Source organism: Trichomycterus rosablanca, chromosome 5 (assembly GCF_030014385.1).
Source record: "Trichomycterus rosablanca isolate fTriRos1 chromosome 5, fTriRos1.hap1, whole genome shotgun sequence".
NCBI lineage: Eukaryota > Metazoa > Chordata > Actinopteri > Siluriformes > Trichomycteridae > Trichomycterus > Trichomycterus rosablanca.
In genome coordinates, this window is record NC_085992.1 from 40,737,352 (window position 1) to 40,758,373 (window position 21,022).

The 21,022-nt window shown below is 39.4% G+C and overlaps 2 protein-coding genes across 2 annotated transcripts in view; one reads left to right on the forward strand and one right to left on the reverse strand.

Moving 5' to 3' along the window:
* wdfy4 (WDFY family member 4) overlaps positions 1-21,022 on the forward strand; it is a 104,335-nt gene that overhangs the window by 66,519 nt on the left and 16,794 nt on the right. The window contains exons 41-49 of the mRNA XM_062996169.1: positions 908-1,099; positions 1,208-1,295; positions 3,028-3,200; positions 8,343-8,491; positions 9,176-9,296; positions 11,201-11,286; positions 11,367-11,429; positions 20,176-20,218; positions 20,353-20,472. Coding sequence (XP_062852239.1) covers positions 908-1,099; positions 1,208-1,295; positions 3,028-3,200; positions 8,343-8,491; positions 9,176-9,296; positions 11,201-11,286; positions 11,367-11,429; positions 20,176-20,218; positions 20,353-20,472 — 1,035 coding nt within the window. The remainder of the gene's footprint in view (positions 1-907; positions 1,100-1,207; positions 1,296-3,027; positions 3,201-8,342; positions 8,492-9,175; positions 9,297-11,200; positions 11,287-11,366; positions 11,430-20,175; positions 20,219-20,352; positions 20,473-21,022) is intronic.
* lrrc18a (leucine rich repeat containing 18a) lies at positions 13,830-19,508 on the reverse strand. The gene is made up of 2 exons (XM_062996168.1): positions 19,466-19,508; positions 13,830-14,680 (listed from the first exon to the last, which is right to left on the reverse strand). Exon 2 carries the CDS (start codon positions 14,674-14,676, stop codon positions 13,921-13,923), a length of 756 nt encoding a protein of 251 aa, XP_062852238.1. The 5' UTR covers positions 14,677-14,680; positions 19,466-19,508; the 3' UTR covers positions 13,830-13,920.

The window sequence follows — 21,022 nt, forward strand, 5'->3', positions numbered from 1 at the left end:
ATGAGATTAAGCTTCTGCAGGTCATACGGCTACCAACTGTAACTCCAAACACCAAACATAGAGCTAATAAAGTTTTAAGCAATTATATACTGAAAATCTATCCATAGTATGTGATATTGGGAGCCTGTAGTTTCACCTATATGTTTGCCAAAAGTCTGTGTGGTATTTTTATCCTTTGATTATTCAAATCTCTTGGAAAGTCTCAGTTTAAAACCGGGGGGATGAACTTTTTTGACCCAAATTCTATATATATATTAAAAATATACATTTTTAAATATATAATATACACTGATGAGGCATAACATTATGACCTTCCTAACTGACTGGTCTGCAGCTATGCAGCCCCATAAGCAACATACTGTGATGCACTGTGTATTCTGACACCTTTCTATCAGAACCAGCATTAACCTCTTCAGCAATTTAAGCTACAGTAGCTCGTCTGTTGGATCGGACCACACGGGCCAGCCTTTGCTCCCCACATGCATCAATGAGCCTTGGCCGCCCATGACCCTGTTGTCGGTTTACCACTGTTCTTTCCTTGGACCACTTTTGATAAATACTGACCACTGCAGACCGGGAACACCCCACAAGAGCTGCAGTTTTGGAGATGCTTTGATGCAGTCGTCTAGTCATCACAATTTGGCCCTTTTCAAACTCGCTCAAATCCTTACGCTCGCCCGTTTTTCCTGCTTCTGAAACATCAACTTTGAGGATAAAATGTTCACCAAATATATCCCACCCACTAACAGGTGCCGTGATGAAGAGAAAATCAGTGTTATTCACTTCACCTCTCAGTGCTCATAATGTTATGCCTGGTCGGTGTATAAGTTCAGTGGTGTTTTTACATGCTAATCAGTGAGATTATTTTAAAAGGTTGGATCTGATTAGGTTCTGCTGTTTTGTGCAGACTCTTCGCTGTGAGAGTGAGCTAATGGCTACTCAGTGGCTGAAGATAGAGGAGGATTTACTTCGTGAAAGGGGGCTCTTTGGCCCAGGGCCAGGAGTGTTTATCAACCAGGGCTGGGTGCAGGACGCTGCTGAGGGGCCTAACCGAACAAGACTCCGAATTCGCAGGAAGGCACTGAGGCGCTCTAAAAAGGTCAGGGTTCATAAGCCACAGCAGGAATTGTTACTTTACTGTACATTCAGCAGAATAGAGCATGTCTACAAACCTCAATCAAATTTAAAACATTATTTTCTCTACCAGCTACCAGTCCTAACGTCAGGAGTGTATATGAAGAACAGCCTTGCAGAGGAGAGCAGAGGTGTGGCAGAACTCGCCAACACAGATTCAGGTATCAGCATTATTTCAGCAATGTTAACTCCTCTGCAATGATGGCAGGTTGATGCAGTTTTATAAATTGTTTTACAAATGTAGTGTTTATTTTAATCCAAATTATATATTTTCTTTTGCTTTAGTTCTTTGCTTTAAGTAAGCCATATTTATGGAAATGAAAAACACTCCATAAACTGAAAATTCCAAACTAAAGATAAATAATAAAGATAATAAGGTCTGTAAGACTTCTGTTTGGCTTAAAATTTGTTTCTGAGAAAGAACCATTTTGCATCTCTGCTTGCAAGGAATATAAAGCTTGCTTGACTGTGGGCAATATGACCCATGTTCTATCAGTGCTTGATTTATAGCAGACCTATTTTAGTGGTTTCTAATCTACCTTCAACTATCTGGACAAATTTCCTCTCAGTATATGGTGACAGCTTTTTCCTTACCTCCCGAGCTTGGCATTCGACCACTTCACTATGAACCTTTATATGGATACAGTCAAATTAGCCCTATTTATCTGGGCAACATATAAACAAAAGGGCTATAGTCAATCATCACTAACAGGAAATGAAGAAATTACATTATGGAAATAACACCACTAGATTAGTAGCAGTCATTGTACATACACCGATCAGCCATAACATTAAAACCATCCCCTTGTTTCTACACTCACTGTCCATTTTATCAGTTCCACTTACCATATAGAAGCACGTTGTAGTTCTACAATTACTGACTGTAGTCTATCTATTTCTTTACATACCTTTTTAGCCTGCTTTCACCCTGTTTTTCAATAGTCAGGACCCCCACAGGACCACCACAGAGCAGGTATTATTTAGGTGGTGGATGATTCTCAGCACTGCAATGACGATGGCATGGTGGTGGTGTGTTAGTGTGTGTTGTGCTGGTATGAGTGGACCAGACACAGCAGCGCTGCTGGATTTTTTAAATTCCGTGTCCACTCACTGTCCACTCTATTAGACACTCCTACCCAGTTGGTTCACCTTGCAGATGTAAAGTCAGAGACGATCGCCCATCTATTGCTGCTGTTTGAGTTGTTCATCTTCTAGACCTTCATTAGTGGTCACAGGACGCTGCCCACGGGGCGCTGTTGGCTGGATATTTTTGGTTGGTGGACTAATCTCAGTCCAGCAGTGACAGTGATGTGTTTAAATACTCCATCAGAGCTGCTGTGTCTGATCCACTCATACCAGCACAACACACAGTAACACACCACCAACATGTCAGTGTCACTGCAGTGCTGAGAATGATCCACCACCCAAATAATACCTACTCTGTGGTGGTCCTGTGGGGGTCCTGACCATTGAAGAACAGCATGAAAGGGGGCTAACAAAGCATGCAGAGAAACAGATGGACTACTGTCAGTAATTATAGAACTACAAAGAGCTTCTATATGGTAAGTGGAGCTGATAAAATGGACAGTGAGTGTAGAAACAAGGAGGTGGTTTTAATGTTATGCCTCATTGGTGTAGACTGACATGTTCATCTTCATAAAAACATAAAAAAGCATCTCTCCAGTACAGTTTTGTATATGAAACATTAAGCATTTTGTACGAACATGCATTTGCTCAGGTAGCTTATGAGAGCTCAGCACCTTTCCAATACACTACGATGTTTTTACTGCTCCATTATGAGAATGTTTTTTTTATAAAATTATAGACTGTAAACAAGTCATCAATAAAGTTATAAAGCTCAGTTCATTTCCACATTTTGTATATGTTTGTCAGAGCCTAAAGTTCTGTGTGAGTCGACCGGGGAGGCCAAGGAGAAATCCGGGCTGGACTGTGAGCGTCTGACCTTCTTCCCCACGCTAACCGAAGCCTCGCTTCCTGCCGAGGATCCTGCTGAACAGTGCATAGAGTCGCATCTCATAGTGCAGCAGCTGGCTTCCAACGAGGAGGTGAGAGCAGCCTGTACACCACATGTGACCTCTGTTTAACTTCAGCGCTACCCTGTCCCTCGTGTCCCTCCAATTTATTTTGTTTCTTTGTGGGGATATCATAGCGGCCGGTGGAAAGAGAGGCTGGGTGAGGCTGTATTCTCCCGCTGACAGGGTAAAGTAAGTCGTGAGATTTTGATGGAGGTATTAATAAGGAGCAGTGGGGGGGTTGATGTCAGCTGTCACATTTTTATTTAAAGGTGTCAAGACATGCTGTGCGGTTTGTCAGATGAATAGTTCTTTTCATGCTTATTAATCCATGTGCAGAGCTAACGACCAAACATGGCTGTCAGTAAGAGCAGGTGAGCAGCTTGTGCGCCGGTTAAATGAAACTGACGCATCGATTTTGTAAAAATTTGACATAGACTGATGTGGTGTTTATTCTTAATCTTACATAAATCTACAGATAAAGAAATAATGTAAACATGGACCTTTTTAAGGTAGCTAATCTAAAATAGGTAACATAATAAAAGCATACATTTGCAAAGTCACATTGAATTTTCAAGGTTCAAATTGATTCTGTTTTAGTTCCTGAGACTCAGTGTCCACCAGGTGTAATGTGGGTACCACCCCACATTAAAACAAGGCTTTAATCAATTAGTGTTTTGCTTTTCTGCATGTGTCATTGATTAATTTTAGTAATAAACAGTGGGGCCCGCTGCATGGAGCGGAGGGGGTGCTGGCACAGGGAGGATTCTCTGATTTGATTTGTATTAATTGTAGAGCGGCTGCTGCTGCGGCGGAGCCCCATATGTTTTGGAGACCCGCGTCCCAAGGGCCCGGAGCTGTGGAGCCGTGGCTGAGGCCAGGTGCAAATGCATGGTGTGAAATGAGGGGAGACAATAAAATTAGCCGTGCATAATCGTAGGACAATGCCTGCAGTGCTCCAGCCGCCTGTTCCGAACACACTAGTCATTCCTGCTCTCTGTTCTGTTGCTTTGTTTCACCACCATGTTGTTGTAGATAATGAAGTGGTTACAGCGATCAATCAGGGAGAGGGTCGTCCTTTTTTGACATTCTCGCCCTAGAGCGAAGGTTTAGAGACGTGTTCCGCAGACTATATACTCATCAATTAAACAGCTAGCTTAAAAGAGACGTACACATTGAATGTATTCATTCATCCAGTGCACTTATTTCTTTCCTAAATCTGAACCTGTCTTTAAACGGTCTAATCCAACCCATCTGGTAAACAGATTCAAAGAGGAAATAACTATAATTTATTTATGTTTTATACAGGAGGTTTGAACTAGGGATGCAAATTTCTTTTAATTGCCAACTGGCCGTCATATACTGTATATATACAGTATATATATATATATATAATGATCAGCCATAGCATTAAAACCACCTACTTGTTTCTACACTCACTGTCCATTTTATCAGCTCCACTTACCTTATAGAAGCACTTTCTAGTTCTACAATTACTGACTGTAGTCCATCTGTTTCTCTACATATCTTTTTAGTCTGCTTTCACCCTGTTCTTCAATGGTCAGGACCCCCACGTGACCACCACAGAGCAGGTATTATTTGGGTGGTGGATCATTCTCAGCACTGCAGTGACACTGACATGGTGGTGGTGTGTTAGTGTGTGTTGTGCTGGTGTGAGTGGATCAGACACAGCAGCGCTGCTGGAGTGTTTAAATACCATGTCCAGTCACTGTCCACTCTATTAGACATTCCTACCCAGTTGGTCCACCTTGTAGATGTAAAGTCAGACACGATCACTCAGCTATTGCTGCTGTTTGAGTTGGTCATCTTCTAGACCTTCATAATTGATCACAGGACGCTGCCCATGGGGTGCTGTTGGCTGGATATTTTTGGTTGGTGGACTATTCTCAGTCCAGCAGGGACAGTGAGGTGTTTAAAAACTTCATCAGCATTGCTGTGTTTTATCCACCCATACCAGCACAACACACACTAACACACCACCACCATGTCAGTGTCACTGCAGTGCTGAGAATGATCCACCACCCAAATAATACCTGCTCTGTGGTGGTCCTTGGAGAGTCCTGACCATTGAAGAACAGCATGAAAGGGGGCTAACAAAGCATGCAGAGAAACAGTCAGTAATTGCAGAACTACAAAGTGCTTCTACAACCCCTGGCAAAAATTATGGAATCACCACTCTTGGAAGATGTTCTGTCAATTGTTTAATTTTGTAGAAAAAAAAAAAAATCACAGACATGCCACAAAACTATCATTTTTCAAAATGTCAACCTTCTGGCATTAAGAAACAATAAAAAAAAGAAACAAATATAATAGTTGTGGTCAGTCACAATTGCTTTTTTTAGATCAAGTAGAGGAAAAAAATATGGAATCACTCAAATCTGAGGAAAAAATTATGGAATCACTCTGTAATTTGCAGTTTAAAAACAAAACATCTGCAGCAGATTAGATTTGCTAATTATTCTTCAGTTTAAAAAGAGTGCTTACACCTCGGAGAGCTGTTGCACAAAGCAGATTGTCATGAATCATGGTTCCAACACAAGATATGTCAGTTGAAACAAATGAGAGGATTATAAAACTCCTTCAAGAAGATAAATCATTGTGGAATGTCGCAAAAGATGTTGGTTGTTCCCAGTAAGCTGTGTTTAAAATCTGGACCAAGTACAAACAAAATGGGAAGGTTGTAAAAGGGAAGCATACTGGTAGACCAAGTAAGACATCAAAGCATCAAGATAGAAAACTTAAAGCAATATGTCTTGAAAACAGAAAATGCACAACAAAACAAATGAGAAACAAGTGGCCGGAAAGTGGAGTCAATGTCTGTGACTGAACTGTAAGAAATCACCTAAAAGAAATGGGATTTACATACAGAAAAGCCAAACAAAAGCCATCATTAACACCTAAAAAGAAAAGAACAAGGTTAAAGTAGGCTAAAGAAAAGCAATCGTGGACTGTGGGTGACTGGATAAAAGTGATCTTCAGTGATGAATCGCGAATCTGCATTGGGCAAGGTGATGATGCTGGAACTTTTGTTTGGTGTCTGTCCAATGAAATTTATGAAGATAACTGCCTAAAGAAAACATGTTAATTTCCACAGTTGTTGATGATATGGGCCTGCATGTCGGGTAAAGGCACAGGGGAGATGGTCTTCAATAAATGCCAAAGTCCACATTGAAATTTTGGACGCTTTTCTTATTCCATCAGTTGAAAGGATATTTGGTGATGATGACTTCATTTTTCAAGATGATAATGCATCTTGCCATAGGGCAAAGGACGTGAAAACTTTCCTTCAAGAAAACATATAATGTCAATGGCATGGCCTGCAAATAGTCCGGATCTCAATCCATTTGAAAATCTCAGGTGGAAATTGAAGAAAATGGTCAATGACAAGGTTCCAACCTGCAAAGCTGATCTGGCAACAGCAAGAGACAGTTGAAGGCAGATTGATGAAGAATACTGTTTGTCATTAGTTAACTCCATGCCTCAGAGAGTTTAAACCATTATAAAAGCCAGAGGTGGTGCAACAAAGTAATAATGGTGCAGTGTTTTCTAATGATTCCATAATTTTTCCTCAGATTTGAGTGATTCCATATTTTTTTCCCTCTACTTGATCTAAAAAAAAAGCAATTGTAACTGACCACAACTATTATATTTGTTTCTTTTTTTATTGTTTCTTAATGCCAGAGGGTTGACAGTTTGAGAAAGGATAGTTTTGTGGCATGTCTGTGATTTATTTTTTTTCTACAAAATTAAACAATTGAAAGAACATCTTCCAAGAGTGGTGATTCCATAATTTTTGCCAGCAGTTGTATATCAGACTCAGACTCTCAGACTCAGCTTTATTGTCATTCAAAACCATCTACATGATTAAAACGAAATGCAGTTACTCAGGTCTCGGTGTGTGTAAACATAATAAAATATAAAATATAAATAGCAAGAGAAACTATGTTTAGTAAAAATAAAACTTAAGACTTAAAAACTAGAAGAAATAACTAAGATATGAATCTTAAATATTTACATTTACATTCAAGTATTGCACAGGAACTACAGCAGCTTTATGCGGATCTAAAGTGCACGATTCAGTATAGCAGCAGATAAAAGGCAGCACCAGGTCACAGGTGTTTAAAGTAACTGGTGCATAGACAGTACATGAGGGGTGGAGCAATTTAGCAGTCTGACTGCATCCGGAAAGAAGCTGTTTTCAGTCTTGTTGTTTTTGCTCGGATGCAGCGCAGCCTCCTACCAGAGGGAAGGGGGGTAAAAAGTCCGTGTGCAGGGTGGGTGGGGTCACGGAAGATGCAGGCGGCTCTTTCCTTACACCTGGTAGTGTATATGTCCCCGATGGGTGGTAAGCTGCATCCGATGGTCCTCTGTGCAGACTTTACCACTCTCTGCAGCGCCTCCTTTTCTGCCACAGTGCAGCCAGCATACCACACAGTGAGGCAGGTGGTCAGGGTGCTCTCCACCACACAGCTGTAGAAGGACCTGAGGATGTCTGTGTGAAGACCTGCCCTTCTCAGCTTCCTCAGGAAATACAGGCGTTGGTTGGCCTTCTTTATGACAGCCATGGTGTTGGTATGCCAGGTGAGTGTGTCCGTCAGGTGAACCCCAAGGTACTTGACGGAGGGGACCATCTCCACAGCTAATCCATCAATGAGTAGAGGAGGAGGGGATGTACCAGTCCTGAGCTGATTAAATGCACAGTGTGTGTAGAAACAAGGAGGTGGTTTTAATGTAATGGCTGATCAGTGTGTATATATATAAATATATATATTTCTGCTTTGCAACCAGTGTTTTCTACTGGAACCAGACCCACTGCAAAAGGAAATTAAATTCAAAAAAATTTCTACCATTTTTGTTGCCAAGTTACAGTATTACTAGCCCAGTTAAGTGACTGGTTGAACCAAACAGTGAGAAAAACAGTAAGCCTGATAAAAATTACAAAGCCAAAGCAAATACCCATTACAAGAGCTGTATAGTCAATAACAAGCACTGTATAGTGATACACATACTAGGCTCATATCACAAAGATTTACTTTGGTAATTTCATCAAAATGTATTTATGATACTCATTTTTTTTCTGATGAATCATCTTATTTTTTCTTAATTCATGTCAATATTTCTTAACAAATAATGCCTGGTACTCTCCTCTTTCAGGTCAGTGTTAAGCTGTGCGTGGCCGTAGTCAATGGCCATGTGCTGACCGAGGGGGTACTGTTGTTTGGAAAGGCAGATCTGTATGTGTGTGAGGGCTTCACACTTAACACCGGTGGAGATGTGTGTTGTGTGAACCACCACCCTACCAGGTAAATCCGCTCTTCTGCTGTCTCTCTTCTCTGCCGACTCTCAGTCTTGCTGGCTTTTATCTGCACAACACCAGGGTGATGAGAAGATGGGTTTAGACATCACCTCTGGTCACAGTGTGTATAGAGTTTGGGCATTTTTTTTTCCTAGGAGCTGTTTTTTTTACACCACACATTTCCAGAAAATATATCAGTAAGTGGACTGGCTGTTCTAAATTGGGACAGTTGTTGCTTAGCGGGTAGAGCTTTGGGCTATTAACTGAAAGGTTGTGAGTATACATCCCGGCTCTTCCATGCAGCAAGTGTTGGGCCTTCGAGCAAAGCCTGTACATTGGCTGATGCTGCGATCTGACCCCAGCATTGTGCTGTTCATGTGTATATGTATATATGACAAATAAAGGTGTCTATTCTATTCTAAATTGCTATAAGAATGTAAATGCTGTAAAACAGTTAGTTACATTAGTTTTAAGGTACTAGTTTTGTTATGGATGCTACATTGTACATTTGCAGATATTTTTCTAACATTGTTTTAAAGGTAAATGTTATCTTTTATTATACAGATTTATCAATTATCAAAAAAGCCAAGAATTACCAATCTCTAAAAATTTTTTTAAATAATATTAAGTAATATATAATTAACAGTAGTTTTTACTTTGTATTTATGACTTGCTCTGTGTGTGTTTTTAGTGTGAGAGACTCATTTATCTGTGGCATGTTGAAGAAGGAACAGAGCTCAGTAAACCCGTCCTGCAGACGCTGGCTATACAAGGATATTAAAGAAGCTCATTTTATGCGTTTTCTTCTAGAGGTCAGACTTACTGCTACATAATTATAATAACATATTAACAATACATTATTGATATGGATATTATTTACATTGACATTACTCATAGAAAAGCTCCATTTGGATGTTTATCCTATGAGAATACTTATAATACTTATAATAAGGGCAGTGATAGCTCAGTGGTTACGGTACTGGACTAGTAAACAGAAGGTTGCCGGTTCAAGCCCCGCCACCACCAAGTTGCCACTGTTGGGTCCCTGAGCAAGGCCCTTAACCCTCAATTGCTCATTGTGTAAGTCGCTTTGGATAAAGGCGTCTGCTAAATGCTGAAAATTTAAATGTAAAATGTAATAATGGAATCCAATTTAATGTGGTCTGTTTTAATTATATATTTATTTCAGTGCTTATTTTCTATAGTATGTTGGAATAAAAATGGGTTGCTGGGACCGCAATGCTCCAGGTTGTGGAAATCAATATGACATCTGGTCAGTCATCCTGGGACAGGAAAGGGCCTTTCCCAAACTGTTGCCACCAAGTTGAAAGCATTTAATTAACTTTATGTAATTAATTATGCATTATACATCTGTTAGAAATGGTGTGGCAGAAATGCCTGAACTCAGTAATTAAAAAGAGTGTCCACATACTTTTGGTCATAAATAGTTGCTATTTTTGCTATTCTTCCCCATTCTTTCCCAATTTTAGTGTAGGCAATTTGTCTTCCGTTGCTCTGGCCCCCAAATGTATCTGTGAAGGGTATATTTGCCTGACACATGCTTCCTCTGAAGCGTGCGCAGTCCACTGACCCCTTCTTATTCGCCCATATTGTGGATTCATGTGTGAGGTTAGTTTTGCTCACGGAGAGTCACACACTGATCTCCACGTTCCTTCACTTCTGTACAGGCACCTTGGCCTACCAACCAGGGTTGTTACACAGCGTTAAAGACAGGCCCCCTTTCCAGTTCAGTCTTTTCCCACCCAGCAGACTTTAGAGCCAGTTTTGTTCGCTGCAGGCACTGCCAATTGTGCGCCCAGCCAATCGGTAGCAGAGCTAAGATTCGAAGTCGGGGCATTTAGAATCCCAGCACTGGTGTGCTATCGGAATATCCCGCTGTGCCACCTGGGCGCCACATTTCAAGATGATTCTTAACAAATTAGCCATGTATTTTGCTTTTTAAATAGTTGTGGTCATATGTTGACGGGATTGGTCTTATTTTGTGTTGTCATGTAATCACATATATTTAAAGCAACTTGTATTTACAGTGGAACCTTGATTTAACAGACCTCCATTTAATGGATTTCGGATTTAACGGACAAAATCTGGAAAATTAGTGCAGTGTCTAGTGCAATTGTTTAAACAGCGTACCAAGACCAGTAGTTCAGTAAATGTCCACTAGCCGGCGTACATCTCTCTGTTTACATGAGGGATAGGCTTTATTTTGTTGGGAGGCTCACTTTGTTCTCGCCTTTTACTCAGTGTTTTATGCTTAATTTTTGCAAGTTCTAGTGCCTAGTTATGCACCAGCACTGCTACAGTAGCCACCAGCAGTGGTTCAGACTCAGAATAATAGATACTGAGTCCCCACTATATGATCACGGCAAAAATCTCCTTCACCACACAAGGTAAATGAAATTTCTCCCCAGTAGTACAGTACAGCAATCTTAATATTTATTTAAATATTTATATATCTGTTTACATTGTTCATATTACTGTTTATCATATGTGCATGTTTAGCACCTTTGTGGACCTTGCTGTGAAAACCGTGCTGTGTTTTCGTATATTTTTGCACCCCCTGAAAAAGAACTCGCTTTTTTGGACAATCGCATTTCACAGACCAGTGCTCCCCCTCTTTAGTCCATTAAATCGTGGTTCCACTGTATTGCTGTCATTTGAAAAGTATACACTTTGAGCTTTTTTTTATTTTCTTTAGGAGAATGCCATTGAAATCTTCATGAAGAATGGCGCTTCAGTGTTTCTGGTGTTTGTAAATAAAGACCATGTTGGTGCTTTTAAAAGGTATAAAGTGTGAGAGTGTGTACTGGTCAATAAGGTTAGACAGAGCAAAGCCAGACTGATCACTTGTTTTCTTTCTACAGGTTGTGTTCTGTAGTGCCTTCATTAAAAGGAAGGGGGGTGACGGAGGCTGTGCATAATGCTAGGTATGTGTTTCTGTGTTTGTGTTCTGAAATCAAGCTCTCTTACTGTAGCCTTTTTTTGAAGTAAAGCTGATTATATGTATGTTTATTATTATGAACATTAACTGGCTGGTAGGTTAATAACAGGGAAACTACTAAGTGCTATGCCAAAATAAACGATAGCTACATAAAGTAATACTGCATAAATGAAGAACATATACTATGAAACGTGGCTCATTAGAAAATACTTCTTTCTTCAAGTGGCACTGCACAGTATCTTTATCTTTAACGCTGTGTAACAACTCTGGTTAGTAGGCCAAGGCGCCTGTACAGAAGTGGAGGAACGTGGAGATTATAAGAATTTAGTTAATAGCTAACTTAACTTTGAAATGTCACAGAATATACCTCATAACTAAGAGATATTTTAAATTAATGAGCCCCAGTATCTGCTTCTGCAACTTGTCAGATAATATTGTTACATGTACTCCTCGCTATTACAAGCAAGGTGAATCCACACACTTGTAAGAATGGAATTGCAAAGGTTTATTGAGTAGAACCCCTACCCTATCAGCTGGCGCCTCCTGCTTATTAAATGGTTTTATGAGTAAGTCTGGGCTGGAAAAAGGACATCATGTCACCACTGGGGCAATCCACTCCCCCGGTGCAGTCCCTTCGCGAGCCCCAAGATGCCACAAAATCAGAGTCAGTGCCCAGAAACCAAAAGAATGTCGACAGCCCACGTCAGCAGAAAGCTGGACTAGGCAAAGGAATCTGGCATCGCGGCTTTAGAGAAAAGCAAAAGTGCAAACAAAGGCGCTGGCAAGAATGAAAGGAAGAAACGGTGATATATAAGGAAACTTCAACCTAAAGTAAATCAACACTAATGAGGCACAACATGATCACCCATGCTAGAAACATTAACTGGCTGGTAGGTTAATAACAGGGAAACTACTAAGTGCTATGCCAAAATAAACGATAGCTACATAAAGTAATACTGCATAAATGAAGAACATATACACTGAAACGTGGCTTCTTAAAGGGTCTCAATACTTATTTTCTCATACACTGACCAGCCATAACATTAAAACCACCTCCTTGTTTCTACACTCACTGTCCATTTTATCAGCTCCACTTACCATATAGAAGCACTTTGAAGTTCTACAATTACTGACTGTAGTCCATCTATATCTCTACATACCTTTTTAGTTTGCTTTCACTCTGTTCTTCAATGGTCAGCACCACAGTGCAGGTATTATTTAGGTGGTGGATGATCTCAGCACTGCAGTGACACTGACATGGTGGTGGTGTGTTAGTGTGTGTTGTGCTGGTATGAGTGGATCAGACACAGCAGCGCTGCTGGAGTTTTTAAATACCGTGTCCACTCACTGTCCACTCTATTAGACACTCCTACCTAGTTGATCATCTCAGCTTATCTACATTTACATTTACATTTTCAGCATTTAGCAGACGCCTTTATCCAATGCGACTTACATTGGATCAACAAATACAGGATACAGTCTGAGCAATTGAGGGTTAAGGGCCTTGTTCAAGGGCCCAAGAGCAGCAACCTGGCAGTGGTGGGGCTTGAACCAGTGACCTTCTGATTACTATCCCAGTACCTTAACCACTAGGCTATGGCTTGCCCACAAGCAAGCATCTATTGCTGCTGTTTAAGTTGGTCATCTTCTAAATTTTCATCAGTGGTCACAGAACAGGATATTTTTTGGCTGGTGGATTATTCTCAGTCCAGCAGTGACAGTGAGGTGTTTAGAAATTCCATCAGCATTGCTGTGTCTTATCCACTCATACCAGCACAACACACACTAACACACCACCACCATGTCAGTGTCACTGCAGTGCTGGGAATGATCTACCACCCAAATAATACCTGCTCTGTGGTGGTCCTGGGAGAGTCCTGACCATTGAAGAACAGCATGAAAGGGGGCTAACAAAGCATGCAGAGAAACAGATGGACTACAGTCAGTAATTGTAGAACTACAAAGGGATTCTATATGGTAAGTGGAGCTGATAAAATAGACAATGTGTGTAGAAACAAGGAGGTGGTTTTAATGTTATGGCTGATCTTTGTTAGTTTATGACAAAACACTTTTTGGCCAGTCAAACACTGTCCCCCCGGTTGGTGCTACTCTTGATTTTGGCTTGTTGTGTCATATCTTTTAGATGTACAATTTTCTTCAAGTGGCACTGCACAGTATCTTTACAGTAATTGTTTTAACTTTGAACTATATTTATTTTAGACCCCCATTCTCAATTTTTTTTACATTTCTGCCAACTAACTACCTGCCCTTTTGTAATTTAGCATTTTGCCTAAGGACAGCTTTAGTGAGTCAAGTGTTAGTAATGCATTTTTTACTTATGTTGGTTATGTGTAAAATAAAACACTTACATTTGCTATTTAATTATGCCATTTAATTGTCTTTAAATATCATCTTATATGAATCCATATGTTTGTCTTGGCATGCCATTTTTGACCCACGTGAGTTGAGGCAATGGTCTAGCGCCACAGCTCCTGATTGTTATGTGCCACGGAGTTTGGTGTGACCAGTCCTGAAAAGTGACTCCTCCGCTGAGTCTGGTTTGAAAGCATTTTCGTTTTCATTCTCATCCGCTCCTCTCTACATTTCTCGGCACACAGCTTACACAGATCTGCCTCCCTCACTAAATACAGACCCTTGGTTGCTTTCACATCTTTGGCATCTCCTTGAGAGTATGCAACAGGGTTACGCTTAGTGTTGATTCTCTTGAGGTTCGGCAGGGCCTGAATGAACTCAGGAACTGTGGTGAGCTTGTTGTCAAACAGACCCAGCTCTCTGAGGTTGGTCAGGGCAGCCATGGTGGGAGGAAGAGCAGTGAGTTGGTTCAAACCCAGGTTGAGCGTCTGCAGGCTCTTCAGGTTGCCGATGTCAGCGGGTAAACCGGCTGAGTCCAGGTTATTGTTGCACAGGTTGAGGTGGCACAGTGACTCCAGCTGCCCGATGCTGATCGGTAGTTGCTTGATATTGTTGCTGTGCAGGTCGAGCCAGCGCACACCGGTGAGCTTGCCGATGAAATCAGGGATCGTCTTTAGCTGATTGCGGCTTAGGTCCAGCTCCTCCATGCCTGTCAGCTTGAGAAGGCATTTCGGGAAAGTGTCAATACCCATGTTGCTCAGATCAAGCCGCCTTTTTCCATCGGGTGTTACCCTGAGGGCATTTTTAGCCATTTTTAAAGTGATCTTTTTGCCCTTTGGTCCCTTCTTTCCCTTAGCCATGGTACTGTAGGAACACAGATTGAAAAAAAAGAATGATCACACAGTAAAATGTTTGCTTGATTAACTGTACACATCATAAAATAAATGTTCATTAATAAACAACATAACACTAGAAATACTGGATTATTACTAATACTAATACTATTATTATTATTACATCCAATGATGTATTACTACCACATAATTGCTTTGCAATTCTTAAGTTGCTTATTTTTTTAACCTGTAATTACTGTAATTAAGTAATTTAACAGCTAGTTAATCTTTCGTAAATGAATATTTCCACCATTTATGTCTACTTTTGACCAAGGCTAGTTGTGTGTTTGGTAATTTTGCAGACAACAGGCGGCACAGTGGCTAAGTGGGTAGCACTGTCGCCTCACAGCAAGAAGGTACTGGGTTCGATCTCCAGGTGGAGCGGTCCGGGTCCTTTCTGTGTGGAGTTTGCATGTTCTCCCCGTGTCTGCCTGGGTTTACTTTGGGTTTCCTCCCACAGTCCAAAGACATGCAAGTGAGGTGAATAGGAGATACAAAATTGTCCAGGACTGCGTTTGAGATAACCTTGTAAACTGATGAATCTTGTGTAATGAGTAACTACTGTTCCTGTTATGAATGTAACCAAAGTGTTAAACATGATGTTAAAATCCTAATAAACAAAACAAAGAAACTAACTAAACAACAGTCACAATGCCAACTTGCCATTTTCATGTTTTAAGAAGCAATGCCACTCCGTATCAGATACCAATCAAAGGATTAGGAAATGTATAAAGTTTTTAGCTGCATCAGTAACCCAAACTTCAAACTATTAGGGAAGCACAGAGGTACAGTAGATACACTTTGTTCTTTTTGTTGAAGACAAAAAAATCTAAACATCATTTAAAGTTATGGGCACCAAATTTAGCATGGAATTTCCTCAATATTCAAAGAAATATTAATCCCACATACGAGGTTACCCTGCAGAAATAAGGTAGCTAGCTGCCCAGGGCTGTGATTGTTTTTTAGAGACTGTAACAACATTTATCTTAATTAATAATAAAAACATCTAATGTAATCAATTAGTTAAAAGAAAAGTCAAACACAACACTTAATCACTTAACAGATTTATTTAACCTTGAAAAAGATTGTGGCATCTTTACTATTTAGTTGGTAATTTATCATAAAGGTCTTCACATTAGTTGTGTATAGTAAAACGTATCAGTTTATTTGTTAATTTATCTGTACTACAGTTGCATTTATATTTACAGCATTTAGCAGATGCTTTTGTCCATAGTGACCTACAATTGCCTATACAATCCCAGCAATTGAGGGTTAAGGGCCTTGCTAAGGAGCCCTACACTGGCAACCTGGTAGATGTAAGACTTCAACCGGCGACTTTCCAATTACTAGTCCAGTATTTTCACCGCTGAACTTCCACTGCTTGTGATATTAAATATCACCAGCTACTCAGACAATAAAACAGAGGCATTTGTTTTACGTTTTTCTGCCATTTTTTATTGTTTATATTGCCAATTTCCAAAGCTTTGCTCTAGTACAGTATTTCCCACTATTAAACCTAGCCAAAGGTGACTGTCCATCTTCAATAGCTAAACCGGTATCAGCATAATTAAGACTTAACTTGATCTGTATAATTATGATCTCAGTCCTAATACCTGTAACTAAACATGCACAGCTTAATGACTAAGCAGTTTTTATTTACATAGATACATAGAATGCCTATAGTGGTGTTGTGTAGTCCCTTAGGCAGTTCAGGCAGAGTGGAGGGACCTTTGGGGAGCTGAGCAGCATGTAATGTTTACACTCCAGCTCACTCACCCATTTCACCCTAAAGGCAGCTCTTAAAACCATACAGCATTCTAATCGAGGTAAAACTAGGACAACAAGAAGCACTGAGTGTATTTCAGAGCCAAAATAAAGACGTTTGCTAGTGAGGGTGGGGGCTGAGTGTGTTACAGCTGATTGATCCAGTGTGTTTTTTTTTTTTTTTTTTGCAGAATGGAGTCAAATCGGTGCTTTGATAAATGACACTTTGGAAAATAATTTAAAGGCTATGCACCTCGCATCTTCCTATTAAATAAGAAGAGGCTGCATTGTAAGCCCTTCGGGCCCTTTCATGGCTCATTAATCATATTCAAGCGCATATAGATACAAGGCTAATACGGTTTACCTTGTTTTCATTACATTTTCTATGTGTTCCTTTTGCATTCAAACACGTGCAATTATGGGGAGCTGACCAGTGGTACGATTCATCTTCATGTGTTATATTTAAAAGATTTAGGCATTTGCCCAAGACAGAATATTGGATTTCATTTATGTGGACATGCTTTTTTTGATATATTGAATGTAATAGGGTCTATAACATCATCTTAAAGCAGGTAATTTCCAGCAATCTAGCTCAAGGGGTAAGAAATAATTAGATATTTTATACTATAAGTGCTATCAAAGTGATAGTTGAGGATAATTAAAATTGTTTTGTGATACAGTGAAACTTCAATAGAAATTTTTAAATACAAACTTTTAAAGAATTTAAAGCTGTGGTATTGTCTTTTTAACAAAGCACGGATACAATCTAAAATATTGTATATGCCCTAACAACACAGCGTTAAGTACATAAACACAGTATGTGATACACATAACACACAAGTATGAACCTTTGTATTGACAATACGAAAATGTAATCCATATACAATATCCATATTGTACTAATACAAATTCCCTTTCCAGAAACTGCAATAAAAACAAGAATCTGTGCTTTCTAATTCTCTTGAACCTTGATTTCAAATCACTTTATTGTCACGTCACATTAACACAGGTGTGAAAGGTGAGTGAAAATCTTACGAACATAGTCCCTCACAGTTGCAATACATATTAATTACAAAAAATATACACATTAACTTACATAAACTAGCACCATTTGTTCAATATATACATGTATTGATTAAAGACATTATTTATGTACAGATATACAAAAATTATGAAATGGGAATGAGGAATAATTGAAATAATAGTTTCAAGTCCGAGATGTATTGTACAAGATATAAATTATACATGGTGTGTGTGCAGGTGTGGTGGATATAGTTCATGTGAGTAAAGTGCAGAGTGCAGAATGGGTTGTATAGGGTGTGTATGGTGGGGATTGTCTATAGAGATCACTGTATTGATTATGAGGAGTGTGCTTGATGACGGTACAAAGAAAATATTTCCAGTGTTTTCACTGTCCACCACAGATGGTGCAAGACTGAGATCAGTTGCAATCTTGCATTGAGAATTTAAACTGATTGATTATTCTGAGCTAAGACCCATTTTTGCTTGTAAAGACTGAGCCTTTGGTGGATCCTCCGTTTATACCCAATTAAAATACCTATGGAATGTGTTTTAGTGCATAAGATTTAAAGTGTGTTTATATAATACAATACAATTAAAACATTAAACATAATTTATTTTGTCAAGAAAATAAGTAATAAAAACTTTTTTTTATTTTTTTTTGTAAAAATGCCACAACTTTTTTAGAAATAGGGCTTATATAGAAAGAAAACATTTTTACGAGTACTTATGCCTGTAAATAAGTTATAATTTTTATACACTGTTTTGAAATGGGGCGGCACGGTGGCTCGGTGTGTAGCACTGTCGCCTCACAGCAAGAATGTTCTGGGTTTGATCCCCAGGCGGGGTGGTCCGGGTCCTTTCTGTGCGGATTTTTCATGTTCCCCCCTTCTTCGTGGGTTTCCTCCGGGAGCTCCGGTTTCCTCCCACAGTCCAAAAACATGCAGTCAGGTTAATTGGAGACACTGAATTGCCCTATAGGTGAATGTGTGTGTATGTGTGTCTGCCCTGTGATGGACTGGCGCCCTGTCCAAAGTGTTACTGTGTGCCTTGCGCCCATTGAAAAGCTGGGATAGGCTCCAGCACGCCCCCGTGACCCTAACTGGATAAGCAGTTAAGAAAGTGAGTGAGTGAGTGACTGTTTTAAAATGCAGTTCAATAGTGTTCATTTTTATGTCTATGAAACAAAGAAGCACACAAATCACGAATCTGGTTGGTTCAATCAGTTAGTTTGCAATCGATGTATTAAATTATACAATTATTTAATAATTCACATGTACTTACCAACTTCATTGGTTAGTTCTGAGTAAATGTAGTTTGGCAACTGTTGTGGTCACTGCCCAGAATTGTTGTTTGTATCAAAATCACTCATTCTTGTCCAGAATTTGTTTACCACTGACCCAAAACAGAATACTTAGTTGTCTTAGTTTTAACTTTTAACCAATATCTGAATTTTAGCTAAATAAAAATTTGGTGAATGTTTAAACAAGCTGTAAACAAACTGATACGACCTCCCCAATAAGCCGCGCCAGGCCTGCCAAAGCAGCTCTGTCATGTTTAACTTTGCTGCTAAGCAACACATACCCGAGGTGCACATGCCCCCGTCCTTATTGTTTGTTCACTGATTTACATCACAAAGAGTCTCAAAGGAAAATATAAAAAACTGTGATGGCATTTGTTTTCATTGTATTAAAAGATATACATACATTCTAAAATGATTATCATGTTTTTTACTTGTATATATAATTTATTAACAGTAAAGATATATTAACAGAGAAATTATCTTGTGTTAATAAATATTGTATTTGAATGTTTAACTTCTCTAATTTATAAATCTTTATACAGATTTACAATACAGTTAAGCTGGTACATTTCTCAGCAAGCTCAAAGCTTTACCACTGTATTGTAAATCCCATAGATGGCACTATTTGCTGTATTCGGGTTAATTTCTGTAAAATCATCGAAAACTTACCTTTCCCAGAGCCTGAGTCAATGTGTCTGCGAGTCTGAACATGTTCTGTTTATAGAATAATAGAACCTTCGGTGCTAACCTTTAAAGAGTCTTATGATGTCATTATTAATTATGATGTCACCAAATTAAGCAGAATCCTGACTGTCCAGAGCCAGAACAACTTAGATTTACTTATAATGCAATATACACTGGATGGCAAAATGTATGTGGACATTTATCTTAATTATTTTAGATGTTACAGCTACTGCCATTGCTAGAAGGTGTATACTGTCATTTATATAAAACACATAATGATCCTAAATGATCCTATGTGAATTTATACTGAACTTCTCCCTTTTTTATTTGTAGCTTTAATATCATCCACTCTTCTTCAGCCTTCTTCTTTCTACAAGAACCTGGAGTGTGCCTATGAGAATTTGTGCCCAATTAATCAATATAGTCAGTGAGGTCAGGCACTTATGTTAAGGAATAGTCCTGGCTCGCAATCCAAGTTTAGTTCACTCAAAAAGTGTTTACTTGGGTTGAGACCAGGAGTTGGAGAAACACTTAAATAAACTAATAGTGAATAATCTTAGTCTTATAAAATGCATGTTATAAGAACTACTTTTGATTGTGTACATAGTTTTTGTATAATGTAGTTATTTTGTATATATGTTCTAAGACATGTTATAGATGCATTATGAAAAACATCTGTGTTTCTTTTGGTACAGGAAAACAGCTGCAATTGAAAAGATAGCTCTCGCTAAGTGGCAGGTAATGTGTGAGCAGAATCAAGCCCAGTATTTTCAAAAACATATTGTGTGTGTGTGTGTGTGTGTGTGTGTGTGTGTAAAGTTTAATTCCAGTGTTTGTTATTGCATTTATGGTTTTAATGTCATGTTTAACAGAAAGGAGAAATGAGTAACTTTGAATACCTCATGCATTTAAACACACTTGCTGGACGTACTTACAATGATTTAATGCAGTATCCTGTGTTCCCGTGGATCCTGGCTGATTATGAATCAGAGGTATTAGTTGTTTTTATTTTTCCTAAACACTCATAATTTTCCTTTTTTTCCTTCCATCCCTTCTTCCTTCCTTCCTTTCTTTCTTCCCTTCTTCCTTCCTTACTTTCCTTCTTCCAACCTTCCTTTCTTTCTTCCTCCCTCCCTTCCTCCCTTCCTTTCTTTTTTCCTCCCTTCCTTTCCTCCCTTCCTTTCTTTCTTCCTCCCTCCCTTCCTCCCTCCCTTTCTTTCTTCCTCCCTCCCTCCCTCCCTTTCTTTCTTCTTTCCTTCATTCCCGTCTTCCGAGCTTCCTTTCTTCCTTCTCTTCTTCCTTGCTTCCTTTCTTTCTTCCTTCCTTCCTTTCCTTCCCTTCTTCTGACCTTCTTTCCTTCCTTCCTTTCCTTCTTTCCTTTCCTACTTCCTTCCTTCCTCCCTCCCTTCCTCCCTTCCTTTATTTTTTCCTCTTTCCAACCTTCCCTTCTTCCTTTCCTTCCCTACTTTCTTCCTTCCTCCCTCCCTTCCTTTTTTTTCCCCTCTTTCCAACCTTTCTTTCCATCCTTCCTTTGCTTCCTTT

Excerpts from the sequence above, each read along its gene's own strand:
- lrrc18a (XM_062996168.1), bottom strand. The coding sequence starts at position 14,676 with ATGGCTAAGGGAAAGAAGGGACCAAAGGGCAAAAAGATCACTTTAAAA.